The sequence below is a fragment of the Martes martes genome (genome assembly GCF_963455335.1).
Source record: "Martes martes genome assembly, chromosome: 13".
Classification (NCBI taxonomy): domain Eukaryota; kingdom Metazoa; phylum Chordata; class Mammalia; order Carnivora; family Mustelidae; genus Martes; species Martes martes.
Genome location: NC_137901.1, coordinates 90,408,527 through 90,421,869, shown reverse-complemented (window position 1 = coordinate 90,421,869; position 13,343 = coordinate 90,408,527). Strand labels below are relative to the sequence as shown.

Here is a 13,343-nt window from a genome sequence, read left to right as displayed (position 1 = left end):
TTCCTCTCAGGACCGCCATTGCTGTGTCCCAAAGATTTTGAACAGTTGTGTTTTTATTTTCCTTTGTTTCCATGAATTTTTAAAATTCTTCTTTAATTTCCTGGTTATCCATTCATTCTTTAGTAGGATGCTCTTTTGCCTCCATGTATTTGAGTTCTTTCCAACTTTCCTCTTGTGACTGAGTTCTAGCTTCAGAGCATTGTGGTCTGAAAATATGCAGGGAATCGCTTCTCGGCCTTTTGGTTAAGATCAAGTGTGAAAATATGCAGGGAATGATCCCAGTCTTTGGGTACCGGTTGAGACCTGATTTGTGACCCAGGATGTGATCTGTTCTAGAGAATGTTCCATGTGCACTAGAGAAGAATGTGTATGTATTCTGTTGCTTTGGGATGGAATGCTCTGAGTATATTTGTGATGTCCATCTGTTCCAGTGTGTCATTTAAGGCCTTTATTTCCTTGTTGATATTTTGCTTAGATGATCTGTCCATTTCAGTGAGGGGGGGGGTGTTAACATCCCCTGCTACTACTGTATTACTGTTGATGTGTTTCTTTGATTTTTTTTTTTTTATTAGTTGGTTTATAAAATTGGCTGCGCCCATGTTAGGGGCATAGATATTTACAATTGTTAGATGTTCTTGTTGGACAGACCCTTTAAGTATGATATAGTGTCCTTCTTCATTCCTTATTATAGTCTTTGGCTTAAAATCTATCTGATAAAAGGATGGCCACCCCAGCTTTCTTTTGACGTCCATTAGCATGGTAAATGGTTTTCCACCCCTCACTTTAACTCTGGAGGTGTCTTTGGGTCTAAAATGAGTCTCTTACAGACAGCATATTGATGGGTCTTATTATTTTTTTTTTTATCCATTCTGATACCCTATGTTTTTGATTGGGGAATTTAGCCATTTACATTCAGGGTAAGTGTTGAATGATATGAATTTAGTGCCATTGTATTGCCTCTAAGCTGACTGTTACTGTATTTTGTCTCTATTCCTTTCTGTTCTATGTTATTTTTAGGCTCTCTTTGCTTAGAGGACCCCTTTCAATATTTCCTGTAGGGCTGGTTTGGTGATCTCAAATTCTCCTCTCTCCCTGGTCTCTGACTGTGCTCATGTGGTCTGTGACTGACCATGTCCATCTCTGGTGCACGGTCCTGTTTGGAGTCTCCAAACCCAGCAGACTCCTGCAGCACACTCCCACACCGCTCCTCCCAGAGGAGGAAGTTGGGGGGGGTCTCTCCAGATCTGCCACTTGTGGGGTCCCTGCTTGAAAAGCAGTGTCCTGACTGGGTCGGGGATCACGGTTTAAGGTAACCCTGAGCTGATAGCGCACTCCTCGGATGCGTCCCTGTAGCCAGCTTCCCTGCTCTGATACCTTGGGAGCTCTGCCACACTCAGGCACCCCCGCTCTGTGACCCCAAGGGACCTGAGACCACATTGTCCCTGCAAGGGCTGTACCCCTGCTTAGCCTCTGGAGCGACGTCCCTCCGTGGAGCAGACTTCTAAAGTTCCGATTTTGTGCTCTGCTGCTGTCTTGCTGGGAGCCTGCCCTTCTCCCCGCTGTCTCTCTTCCCATATGTTGCCTTGGATTCACTTCTCCGCACATCCCACCTTCCAGAAAGTGGTCGCTTTTCTGTTCCTAGAATGGCTGCTCTTCTCTTCGATCTCCTGTTGAGTCTGTAGGTGTTCGGGATGGTTTGATCACGATTACTGGGTAGGTACTGGTCCCCACGGGCTGAGCGCCCTCCATGCTGCCCAGCGTTCTGCCTTACCTGTCAGCCGCTCCATGGTACTAACCTGATCTGCGTAAAGGCACTTTCTCTCCCAGCTTCTGTTCTAGCTGCTGTGTTCATTTGTTTTTTGTCCATGTGTTATTAAAGGAGAAAAGAATCCAAGGATTTCAGTTGAGTGCATTAGACGTAGTGGATTTTAGCTGGAAAATTTGATTTGGGGGCTGTGAAAATATCAAGGGATCTGGTAACATCAATTTCCAACCTGAAGAACAAAGGGTTTTCCGAGGCCTGGCCAAGAAGGCAAAACACTACCATCTGAGCCTGGCATTGCCCAGTCTCCACATAGAACCAGAATTGAAGGGAGGAGAGGAGAAAATTAGGCGCGTCAAGAATAGAGATGCAAAGAAAAGAAAGTCAGGAAGGTCTGGTCAGATTAATGCTTTCACAGTTTTTGGGTTTGGTGGCTTATAAAGAATTGCTGTTTTAGATGTGGCAGTTATTGGCATTTATTTATTTATTTGAGAGAGACGGAGAAAGCACAGCAGGGGAGGGGCATGCCGAGGGAGAGCGAGAAGCAGGGTCCCCGCTAAGCAGGGAGCCTGATGTGGGGCTCGATCCCAGGACCCTGGAATCATGATCTGAGCTGAAGGCAGAGGCTTAACCATCTGAGCTATCCAGGCGCCCTGGTTCTTGACATTTAAAAGCAAAAATCACGCATCATTGAACCATAGCAACATTCAAGTTGGACATGGAAATGTACGTAAAAACTCCAAGGTAACTGACCTGATTCCTGTACGTGTATCTTCTGACCAGAATAACTACTGTAAACAGCCTGTATAAAACTGTAATGATGCCACTCAGTGCCTGTAACCTACTTTATTCTTCATTTCTCCCTAGCTGGTTTGTTGGAACATGGTATCTGGTTAGCATAAACATCGTTCAGTGTTTTAAAAAGATTTAGCAGTTTGTTAGCTAGGGCTTAGAGGGAGAATTGGATATTCTCCAAAGGACCCAGACAGAGTGTAAAGGAGGGCACATCATGAAATCAACATCAGGGACCCGAGCAGCAGACGGAAGCCTTTGGAGACTGATCAAGCGCTCGTCGGTGGGCGCGTTGCTGAGAGACCCCACCCCGCCCCACCCGCCCCCGTGACTGCCAGGTGAGCCATTGGGACGATGCAGGGGCTGAGTGTCTGAGGGCTAGGAGTCTGCACTGAATTCACTGGGTTTTCTGTTTTCACTGTCTGAAGCTCAAAGTGGAAGTGACAAATCAGTCATGGGCCCCAGAGGCCAGGCTGAGATCGAGGATGGGTGGGGAAGACCGTCCATCTCCAGAGTCCAAAAGATGAGAAAGATGAACGACCCCGCAAATGAGAACAGACACCTGCTCATAAAACCCAGAGACACCCATTAATTCTGCTTCCACCAGACGCCAGGACCAGCTGAGCCGGCGACCGTGACACCACCATGCCTCCCTCTGCCACGGGTTCTGGCCACAGTCACGGCTTCTAACTGTGCCCGTGAAGGTGGAGCTGCTGGCCGGCAGGTCTGAGGAGTCTTGCCCATCCCTCTGCTGTTCCATTAATCACTCCGTAATAAGACCAATGAAACAATCAACCAGAGACTACAGGCTTGATGAAAAATCACTCTCCTTTTGGAAATTATGACTGTTAGTCACACCGCCAGCGGCATCCCGTGATATATAGAAGCTGAAATAACCTCCCGACAGGCGATTTCCAGCGGGCCCGGCTGGTTCTGAGTAATGGCCTGTGCTTCCCAGTGCGACGGAGCACTGGGGCGGCAGGGGTTCCTCCATGACGTGGTGAACAGCCCTGCTGCTGGCCCCGAGGCTGATGGATGCACGTGGAAAATGGTTTCTATAAAATGCTTGGAAATTTTCATTTTCCAGTGGACCCTAACGCTGACCTACAGTAGGTGGGGGGTGGTTTCTGTCTGATGTTTCCGGAGAGGAACCGGGCTTGGGTTCTGCACGTTTGCTTGCAGAAAGGGCTGTGGTTTGCATTTTCAGCTCCTCTCTGAAGTTCACGTCCGGCTTGCAACATCAGAGTCCCCCTTTCCCCCCAACAGTACCCTTGCTACGTCGACCCTCACAACAAACAGTGGGGGTTTGAACAGAAGAGTTCTTACACTGTACACTGCACTTGGTGAGTCAGTGGCAGCTGTTCCCACACCCTCAGCAGAATTACTGGGCTGGTCGGCCTGTAGGGCCATGAGAGTCCCTAAGAGCATACACTTATGGGGCTCATGGGTGGGCCAGAAAACTTCCTGTATTTAAAGATACTGTGATATGCTCATTGATGCTGCCTTCTCAGGAGACAGTTATGCATGAAAACTCTAAGGGCATCAATAATCTAACCCAGAGATTCTGTTTTCAGGTGTTCCAAAGAAAACAACTGGGCCTCAACACCCGAAGAACAAATAATCCAATCGAGAAATGGGCAGAGGACATGAACAGACATTTCTGCAAAGAAGACATCCAGATGGCCAACAGACACATAAAAAAGTGCTCCACATCACTCGGCATCAGGGAAATACAAATCAAAACCACAGTGAGATCCCACCTCACGCCAGTCAGAATGCTCAAAATTAACAAGTCAGGAAACGACAGACGCTGGTGAGGATGCGGAGAAAGGGGAACCTCCTACACTGTTGGTGGGAATGCAAGCTGGTACAGCCACTCTGGTAAACAGCATGGAGGTTCCCCCAAAAGTTGAAAATGGAGCTACCCTACGACCCAGCAATTGCACTGCTCGGTATTTACCCCAAAGATACAAATGTAGTGATCGGAAGGGGCACGTGACCTGAATGTTTATAGCAGCAATGTCCACAATAGCCAAACTATGGAAAGAACCTAGATGTCCATCAACAGATGAATGGATAAGATGTGGTTCAGGGGAGCCTGAGTGGCTCAGCGGGTTAAGCCTCTGCCTTTGGCTCAGGTCATGATCTCAGGGTCCTGGGATCGAGCCCCGCATCCGGCTCTCTGCTCAGCGGGGAGCCTGCTTCCCTTCCTCTCTCTCTGCCTGCTTGTGATCTCTCTCTGTCAGATAAATTAAAAAAAAAAGATGTGGTTCATATATACAATGGAATACTATGCAAAATAAGAGAAAGAATTATTACATGATCTCACTGATATGAGGAATGTGAGAAACAAGGCAGAGGATCCCAGGGGAATGGAGGGAAAAATGAAACAAGACGAAACCAGAGAGGGAGACAAAGCGTAAGAGGCTCTTAATCTCAGGAAACCAACTGAGGGTTGCTGGAGGCGAGGCGGGTGAGAGGGATGGGGTGGCTGGGGGAGGAACACTGGGGAGGGCACGTGCTATGGTGAGTGCTGTAAGCTGTGTAAGACTGATGAACCTGCACCCCTGGGGAGATAATACATTATATGTTAACTAAATAAATGGGCAAATTTTATAGTATGTTTAAAAAAAAAACTGGGCAAATATATGAAGATTGGAATGTATGTAGCACCTGCATCACTACATATCAATGTGTTTAAAAAACGGTTGGTCAAATAAGTCTGTAGAACTCAATACTACAAAGGATTTGTGATTAGAATTAATTCATAAGATTTTTGGATATAATGTAAAAAATCAGTTGTATTTTTGTATACTGGCAAAAAACAATTCAGAAATAAAATTTAAGAAACCTTTAGAGTAGCATCAAAAATAATAAAATCCTTAATAATTTTTTATTTATTTGAGAGAGAGCACGATCAGAGGGAAGAGGTGGAAAGGGAGAAGCAGGTTCCCACTGAGCAGGGAGCACCATGTGGGCAGAGATCATGACCTGAGACCAAGGCAGACGCTTAACCGGCTAAGCCACCCAGGCGCCCGTTTCTTCAAAGAAACAGACTTGTACAAATCATTATGAGGGTAAATGAGACTCAAAAAAGTGGACAGATCACGTTCTCATGGACTTTAAGATCCCCATTCTCCCTGAATTCATCTGCAGATCAATACAGTGGGATTTTATTAGAGACTGACAGGTGGGTGGAAATATACTGACAGGCCCAACACCTAGAACAGCTGAAACAGCTGCTAAGCCGAGTTACCGACTCCCAGCACCATCTCAACATTCTGCAAACCCGCAGCACGAAGAGCTCAACGTCGGCCGAGGGCGGACGTGCGGTCGGCGGACACTCACTCGTGGTGACCCGCTTTTCGGCAGAGCGATTCGGCGAAGAAAAATGTTTTCCGTGAACCATACTAGCACAACGTGCAGGAAGAAAGGGATTTTGATCCCTACCTCATATCACACGCAAAAATTAATTTCAGATGGGCTAAAATCCAAATGAAAGCGCTAAAACCTTAACACTTATGGAGGAAAAGGAATAGGGAAAGCCTTCTGTGGACTTTGAGCAGGCAAAGGTTTCTTGTCAGGGCTCAGTGCTAACCATTAGTGAAAAATGGATAAACTAGAAGAAAACAGGTAAACCGGAGCAAACAGAAAATATTCAGGCATATACACATCTCACGGAAGACTTGAACCCAGAACGGATGAAAAATCCTTCTCCAAACCCGCTCTTCTTCCCATTCTCCCAGGGAAGAGACACTCATGACGTCTCCGGGAGCAGAGAGAAGCCAGGGAACCCTGGTCCCAGTTCCCGCTCCCCGCCCCTTGTTCCCTTTGACCTGAAGAACCTCTTCTCCCAAACCCCGTGAGTACCCCATGTACCTCACGCCCCTGGACAGGAAGCACCCTGGTCAAAATGTCTCACCTGAACGGTGGAGGAAGGTGTCCCAGCTGAAGGCGGCGTTTGGTACGGTCACGACTCCTGGGTCGAACGAGAGAAAGAGCGGCCGTTGATTAGATGCAACCCGCTAGCTTGTGTCCATGTGCAAATAATGGTCTCCTCTGTGGTTCTTACGAAGAGCTCAAAGTTCCGAGTGCCTTGTGCACGTCTGTTCATCCGTCCCGCACGGGATGTTCAAAGGGAGCCCGCGGGTCCGAAGCGAGGAAAGGCGCCCCCCGCCCCCGACCCCGCCGTCCATTGCTGGGTGGGCCAGCCGCGTCTCTAACAAAGGCAGCAGGCTTCTGCGACACGGCCCCACGTACAAATTACGTCTCTGCTTAAAATTCTAGTCTGGGCCATCCCCGCATCACACAGGACGGCCTGCTATCCGTGGCATCTCCTTGAACAGATTTAAGTTTAAAATTCTGAACGGAACATTTAAGATGTAGGGCACTCAGGCAACACTTAACAGCTTACCGTGACAACGGGAAACATCTGAAGTTTCAGGATGTGTAAATTAAGTCATGGAACCCTCTCGGCAACTTACCTTCGAGATTGTCACCCACACCAAATGACACTGATGACGCACTTTCGTACTAGTTAGTGTGCACTGCATGCCCACCCTGGGCACACACCCTGGGTGGGTGCAGCCCACACACCCCTGTGACCCCCGAAAGCCCCACTAGGCAGAGTCCCCCAGTGTATCGAGCTGGAAACTGAGGTCCACACAGGTTAAGCGGTGTTCACAGCGACTCGGGGTGTAGGTTGTAGAGGCCGTGGCCGAGCCCACGTGGCCCTCGGCTAGGAGTCAGGCTGCGACAGCACCCATGCTCACACCTGGAGACTCCTTTTATACACACATACGGAGCTAGTGCGTCGTTTTTAAAATGGGTGTTCCAAGAAAGGGCTTATTTGGTAAGTGATTCTGCTACATGTCTCACCGAAACCCCCGAGCACTTCCCCCCCACGATAAGGCACAGAGCGGCCGAGGCGGGCCTCTGGCCTCTGCACCCACGCTGACCCGGCCTCGCGGCAGGTTCTGTGTCCCCTCTGCAGTGGCTTCTTCCCGGGACTCCTGTTGTTTCAACGAGAACACAGCGGTCCCCTCACGGGGTGAGGTTGGCGCAGGAGGGCTCCGCTTCCCCACTTTGTACACACGCCCCCGAGGGAGCACAGTGCACTTCTGCTGGCTGAGACTGGTCGAGGGAGCACGGCGCACTTCTGCTGGCTGAGACTGGTCGAGGGCCGGTATTACAAACTGTCCTTTTACAGCGCCGCTGTAGCGGTCCTTTACCTTCACGTTAGGAGGTAACGGGTCTGTCCGTCCGTCGTACTCATTATTAGGAGGCAAATCTAAGGCCCCGTAGGATTTCACCACAAACACGTCTGAGCACGGCTGTAGAAGGACTCGTCTTTAAAAATACATAAATTTAAAAGTTCTTACCTTGACTCTGGACGTAGATCTTCCCTCTAGCATGCGGCTTTTGAAAAGAAAGGAAAAAGGAGAAAAGGTGAACTGGGTTGTCCGTTACAGCTGCGCTTTAGAAAGCAAACGAAGGCCCTAAAATAAATCACCTCGGAACACGTCATGAAGGATCATCCGCGCAGCCGCTCCCACGCTAGTTACTTTCTAAGAGCAAAAGTTCCTTCCGCTTTTAACGGGGGTTAGCCCATAAAAATGCATCTCCGAGGTAAGCAGCACGTACAGGTCCCTTAGGTTAGGTGTGATGCGTGCGGACGGCTGTATGGTTACACGTTAGTAGAGAGTTAGGGAAGCTCAGACAGCCAACACGGCAATGGCAGAGCCCGTGGGGAGCCTGCCCATCGCGTGCAGAAGCTGCGGGAGACGTGTGGGAACCCTGGTTTGAGGACACAGGTCCTTGAATGGAAAGACTATCCGCCCAGCCCCCGCCTGTGGGGAAGGAGTTAGGAGGGACAGGAGGCCGGGGGAGGAGAGGGAAGGGGCTGGAGGTGAGGCCCTTTTCAGGGCAGTGGACTGCGACTCCCTGCACAGACAGGAATCTCCGCTTTGCTCCGGTCCTTCGTGTCCCTCATCTGAGGACCCTAACGCCTGGACCGGCCGCCTCCTTTCACCACGCAGCACAGATGCACCCCCTTTTAAAATGCCCTTAAGATAGGAAGCCTTAAAAAATTTAAACTCTCCTCCCTACTAGCGAGAAAAAAGGTTAATTTTAATGGAAAACGTGGCTAATAGCCAGAATTTGAAATTAGAAATTGAAGTCCAGAGCCCTAACGTCCCATTTTGTGTAGTTCCAATGTCACTGGAAAGCTGGAGACTTTTACTTGTGTGCAGAGGAGGACGGGGTGCTGCTGCTTCGACCGGCCCCCGGAAAGGGAGCTCACACACCAGAAACACCCAACAGCCTGGTATTTAAACTTTAAAGTGAACACCAGTGTTTGACAAAAACAGATTCAATGTAATTCTACATAGATTTGATTAATTAAGGGAGGGCATAATAGGGGTTTTGCCTTGCCTCTGTTTCCATTAGAAATAAGCTCTGTCTGTAGTTAGAGCTGCATAAGCCCACAATGCTCCCTTCAGGAACATTCCTTCTGAAACAAACACAAATTAATGAAACTGGTGTCTTATATCCATAAGCAGAATGAATGGACTCTGTGGAAATTTCTGGATTTATCTGCTGGTCTTTACATTATCTTAGAGCATTATTTCTCTTAAATCTACTCAAACCGTGAGAAAATAAGTAAGTATCAAGTCCTCTATGGACGTTTAAAACATGTTATGAATGATATTTTAAGATCTCATCCTACTAAGTCAAGAAAATAGAGTTACAATATAAAAAATCTGGACCTGGTTTATTTTTAATCTTTATAATAAAAGAAAACTGGCAAAAGCCAGCTGGCTTATATTGATTTTGAAAAGCATTCTCTATATTAAAATGCTCTAAATACAAATTAGCTTTCTTTTCTCAATATTTATTGTTGTTTCTCTTGCCTTGAAATAACCTAAGAGTCAAAACCCTTGAACATCAGTTCTCTTGCAAGATCAGCTCATCGATGCAGAAAATGAAAGAGGGGCTGTGTGCGTGCGCAGGGGTGGGGGCAGAGGCTGTGCCACCGTGTGTGTGAGAAACCGTTACCTTATCTGGCCCATTACTAGATACAAAAAGCCAGTGTCCTGTTGGATAGATACTTACAGATACACGTGACCTTCTAACAGACCCAAACGCTAATACATGCCTTTTTATAATGGAATAACAGATAGAAACATCACACAGATCTCCCATTTTTAACATCTGTATGACCTTTGGAAACGAAGCTCTCTGTAAGTAGAAACCACAGCCAGTGCTGTTTTTGAACTATACATACAATCGCAGGACCTGTGGGTGACAAAAGTACTAATTTCTATTTTGAAAGTATAATGCAATATCTGAGGATGGCTTTGTTAAAAAGTACCTTGAAAAGAGCTACAAATTGCTTTCAAACAATCAAGGCTCGTACATGGAAGGTTCTCAAGACATACCTATGCCAGAAAAACGCACAGGAGTTGGGGCCTTTTCAGGGGTGTGGTTCTCTTCCTTCTCCTCCCACTGTTCCCTTAGAAATTGGTTTTTAAGCGAGGAAAGGAAAGAGAAAAGGGAAAACACACGAATGGGACAAGGAGCGTCTCCGGGACCGGATCAGGATCCAGGGCCCTGGGCTCCAAAGCTGGCGGCAACGCCACAACTAGGAATGCCGACAGGAACACTAGAGGGACGATTTCTTTTTTTAAGAAACAGTTAAACCTATGGAGTAAATAACTGGGGATTCTTGATGTTATTCAAAAGCTCCCCCCTCGCCGCCCCAGCCGTTCTGTGCCTTGGTGATTTGATGAATTCGAAGCAATTCTGATCACTCCAGACATCTGCGCGCCCTGGTCACGATCGTGTGAACGCGGGTCAGGGCGCTGCGCTCTGGAACTGACGAGCTTCCCACTCTTTGAGTTACGTTAAAACTTCTCAATTCCCAGGGATCTCATTTGGGGAAGAAAAATGCAAAGAACATTTCCAGTTCCATCAGGAAATCGCGAAGGAAAGCCAATCTTAATAGAAGTTATTAAAAGTGATTAGCTTCCTTGGGTACGATGGGTCCCTGAGTTTCTCCTGCAGCGTCTGCGGGGAGGGCCGCAGACGAGGGCACCGAAGGCTGAAGCCCCGTGAGACGAAGGGTGGTGAGTCTCCATTTGGGTGGGCACCAGAACCAAAGCTGTGGTCTGTGTTCCCACTGCTGCCAGTGTGGTTCCCAGGGCTAGGTGGGTACAGAGCCACGGGCCATGCAGGAGGAGGAGTCAGGCGTTTACAGGACACGCAGGCAGCGCAGAGTTTAGCGATTAGTCGGCGCACGGCTCGCTGCAAGGGGCTGGTGCTCACACCTGCGTGGGCTTTGGGAGCTCACCTGTGCTGCCAACTGCGCATGGGACAGCCCGTGAACTCTGTCTTGCTTTCTGCATTTTAATTTCCAAAAGAATTTTGACGAGTACATGCGCACACTGAAAGTAAAAGCACACTTTAGCTAGGGCCTCCTATAAACCACTTCGAGAAAGTTATTTTTCTTTAACGAGTGCCGAGGCGACACACAACACTGGCACCCCAGAAGGCAGGGAGGCACCAGCTCCAAACTAAAAAAAAAAGAAAAAAAAAAGAAATCTCTAAAACGTAACAACGCCAGAAGGCTGAGCTCAGCGCTAACCTCGGCAAAGAGGACAGATGGGCCATTCTGGTTATCCTCATGCTTTCTCGAATTTGATAACCACTTCAAGCAATGTTTACTCAAACTCAAGATGTTTAAAGAACCAGCTAGCTCATAAATAAATATTCGAATTTGGAGAAAGTCCTGTTAGCAGAGTACTTCTTAGAAAAAGCGGGTTGACAGTGCAGTTGAATTTTCTGCAGGCCTGTGGGGGTCTGAACCCAATGAAGACCTAGTAAACCCAAGATTGTTGCTTCTTTTTGTCTTTTTAAAGATTTTATTTATCTGACAGAGATCACAAGTAGGCAGAGAGGCAGGCAGAGAGAGAAGGGGAAGCAGACTCCCCACTGAGCAGAGAGCCCAATGCGGGGCTTGATGCGGGGCTCAATCCCAGGACCCTGGGATCATGACCTGAGCCGAAGGCAGAGGCTTAACCCACTGAGCCACCCAGGCGCCCCAAGATCGTTGCTTCTGCAGAGACAAGAGCTTTCCGTTATGATATATACCTAATTTGCTTTACTTTTTTTATTCTTGTGAAGTAGTCACGTTTTGTGGTGAAAGTCTGGTGAATTCAGAGAAAGAAATCTTCACTTCGAACCCAGATTTGCATGCTGAAGGTCTATTACGTACCGTCACAGGAAGCCAACACTCTGTGCAGACTAGCTTTCCATTTCCATAAGGCATACATCAAAGTTAGCAGTGGGTAGAGAATTAGATTCCTAAAAATGCCAAATCAAGGTTATAATTTCACAAACCAACAGAGCAGGGTTTTCCCAAAACACCACCAGTGCTGCACTTGCGTGATGAACACTACGGATACCCCCCGCAGAGCTGGTGAGGGGCCCAGGCGACCCTGCCCTTCACAGAGCAGGTGAGACCTCACATTTAGGCTGATAGAAACAACAATAAACAAGCAAGGACAATTCTAAACAAAGGCATTTCATATTCAAAGAGACAACACAAAGCCATTGTTATTAAAATCCAATTAAGCTAATTGGTGTAGTCAGCCAGAGATAGGTGGGGGCCACAAGCAGCCCCCAGAGGAGCGCCCTGGCTTTCTCCGAGGGCTGAAGGGGACCCAGGGCAGACCCAAGAAGCCCCTTCTGGGGGCACTTCCTTTAAGACGTCTCCCACCGCCTGATGCTGTGTGAGCACTCGTCTGAGCGATCTTGAAAGGTCATCCCACACTTACACGCCCAGAGCTGGGCTGACCAATGTGCCAGCCTCCAGCCACACGAGACCACAGAGCCCTTGAACCAGGGCTGGTCTGAACAGAGATGTGCCCAAGTGCCAAAGGTACACTGGATTTTGAAGACCTGATGCCAAAAAAAAAAAAAAAAAAAAAAAATATATATATATATATATATATATATATATAAAATGAACTATCTCAGTCATTTTTATACTGATCACATGTTGAAATAAGATTTTGGATACAGACAGTGTGCAACAAAGAACTTGGCCTTTTCACGACACCTCTGGGAAATAACCTCCGTGAGACCTGACAGAGCCTCTTCGTCTTGGCGGGGCCGGTCCCAATCACTGGTCTTTGGGTGGGAGCCGGCCATACCACAAAGACCACCCACGAGATTTAGGGTGGGCCCTTGGAGCCGAGTGGCATCTGTCCACTTGGACACTGGCGTCAGCCATGTGGGCAGCCAACCAATCAAGCCTACAGAGTGAAGTTCCAGTAAAGACAGATGCTCAACTTGGGTAAGCTACTCTGGCGGGCGATCGTGTCAGAACAATGACCAGAGGGCAGAACGGCTTGACTCTGCAGGGGAGAAGGCAAGGGTGCCTTTGCCCTACGCAGCTCTACGATGTGGCTGATTTTAGCCTGATAAAGTCTACGACTTCCCTAGAATAAACCATAAGCACGAGGAGAGGAACCGTCAGTGAGTTCTCTCTAATCTGGGATTACTGAAATCTGATTCTGGTTTGGCAGTAATTAGGTGGGATTAACTAAGTGACACCCTGAGTCAGGCCTGCGCCCTAAAATAAAGAACACAGAATTAAAAACAAAAGCTGGCAATTCGATAATGAAGAGCCAAACTTAATTACTCAAGAAACATCGCTGTGCAGAACACATAAGCAAAAATCATCTCTCTGCAAAAATCCATCTAAAATAATTATATAAGTGTGGCT

The 13,343-nt window shown here is 47.8% G+C and overlaps 1 protein-coding gene across 1 annotated transcript in view; it reads right to left on the bottom strand.

The window, feature by feature from the left end:
- GLT1D1 (glycosyltransferase 1 domain containing 1) overlaps positions 1-13,343 on the bottom strand; it is an 84,515-nt gene that overhangs the window by 39,685 nt on the left and 31,487 nt on the right. The window contains exons 5-6 of the mRNA XM_080821222.1: positions 7,936-7,972; positions 6,477-6,533 (exon numbers count right to left, since the gene is read on the bottom strand). Coding sequence (XP_080677348.1) covers positions 6,477-6,533; positions 7,936-7,972 — 94 coding nt within the window. The remainder of the gene's footprint in view (positions 1-6,476; positions 6,534-7,935; positions 7,973-13,343) is intronic.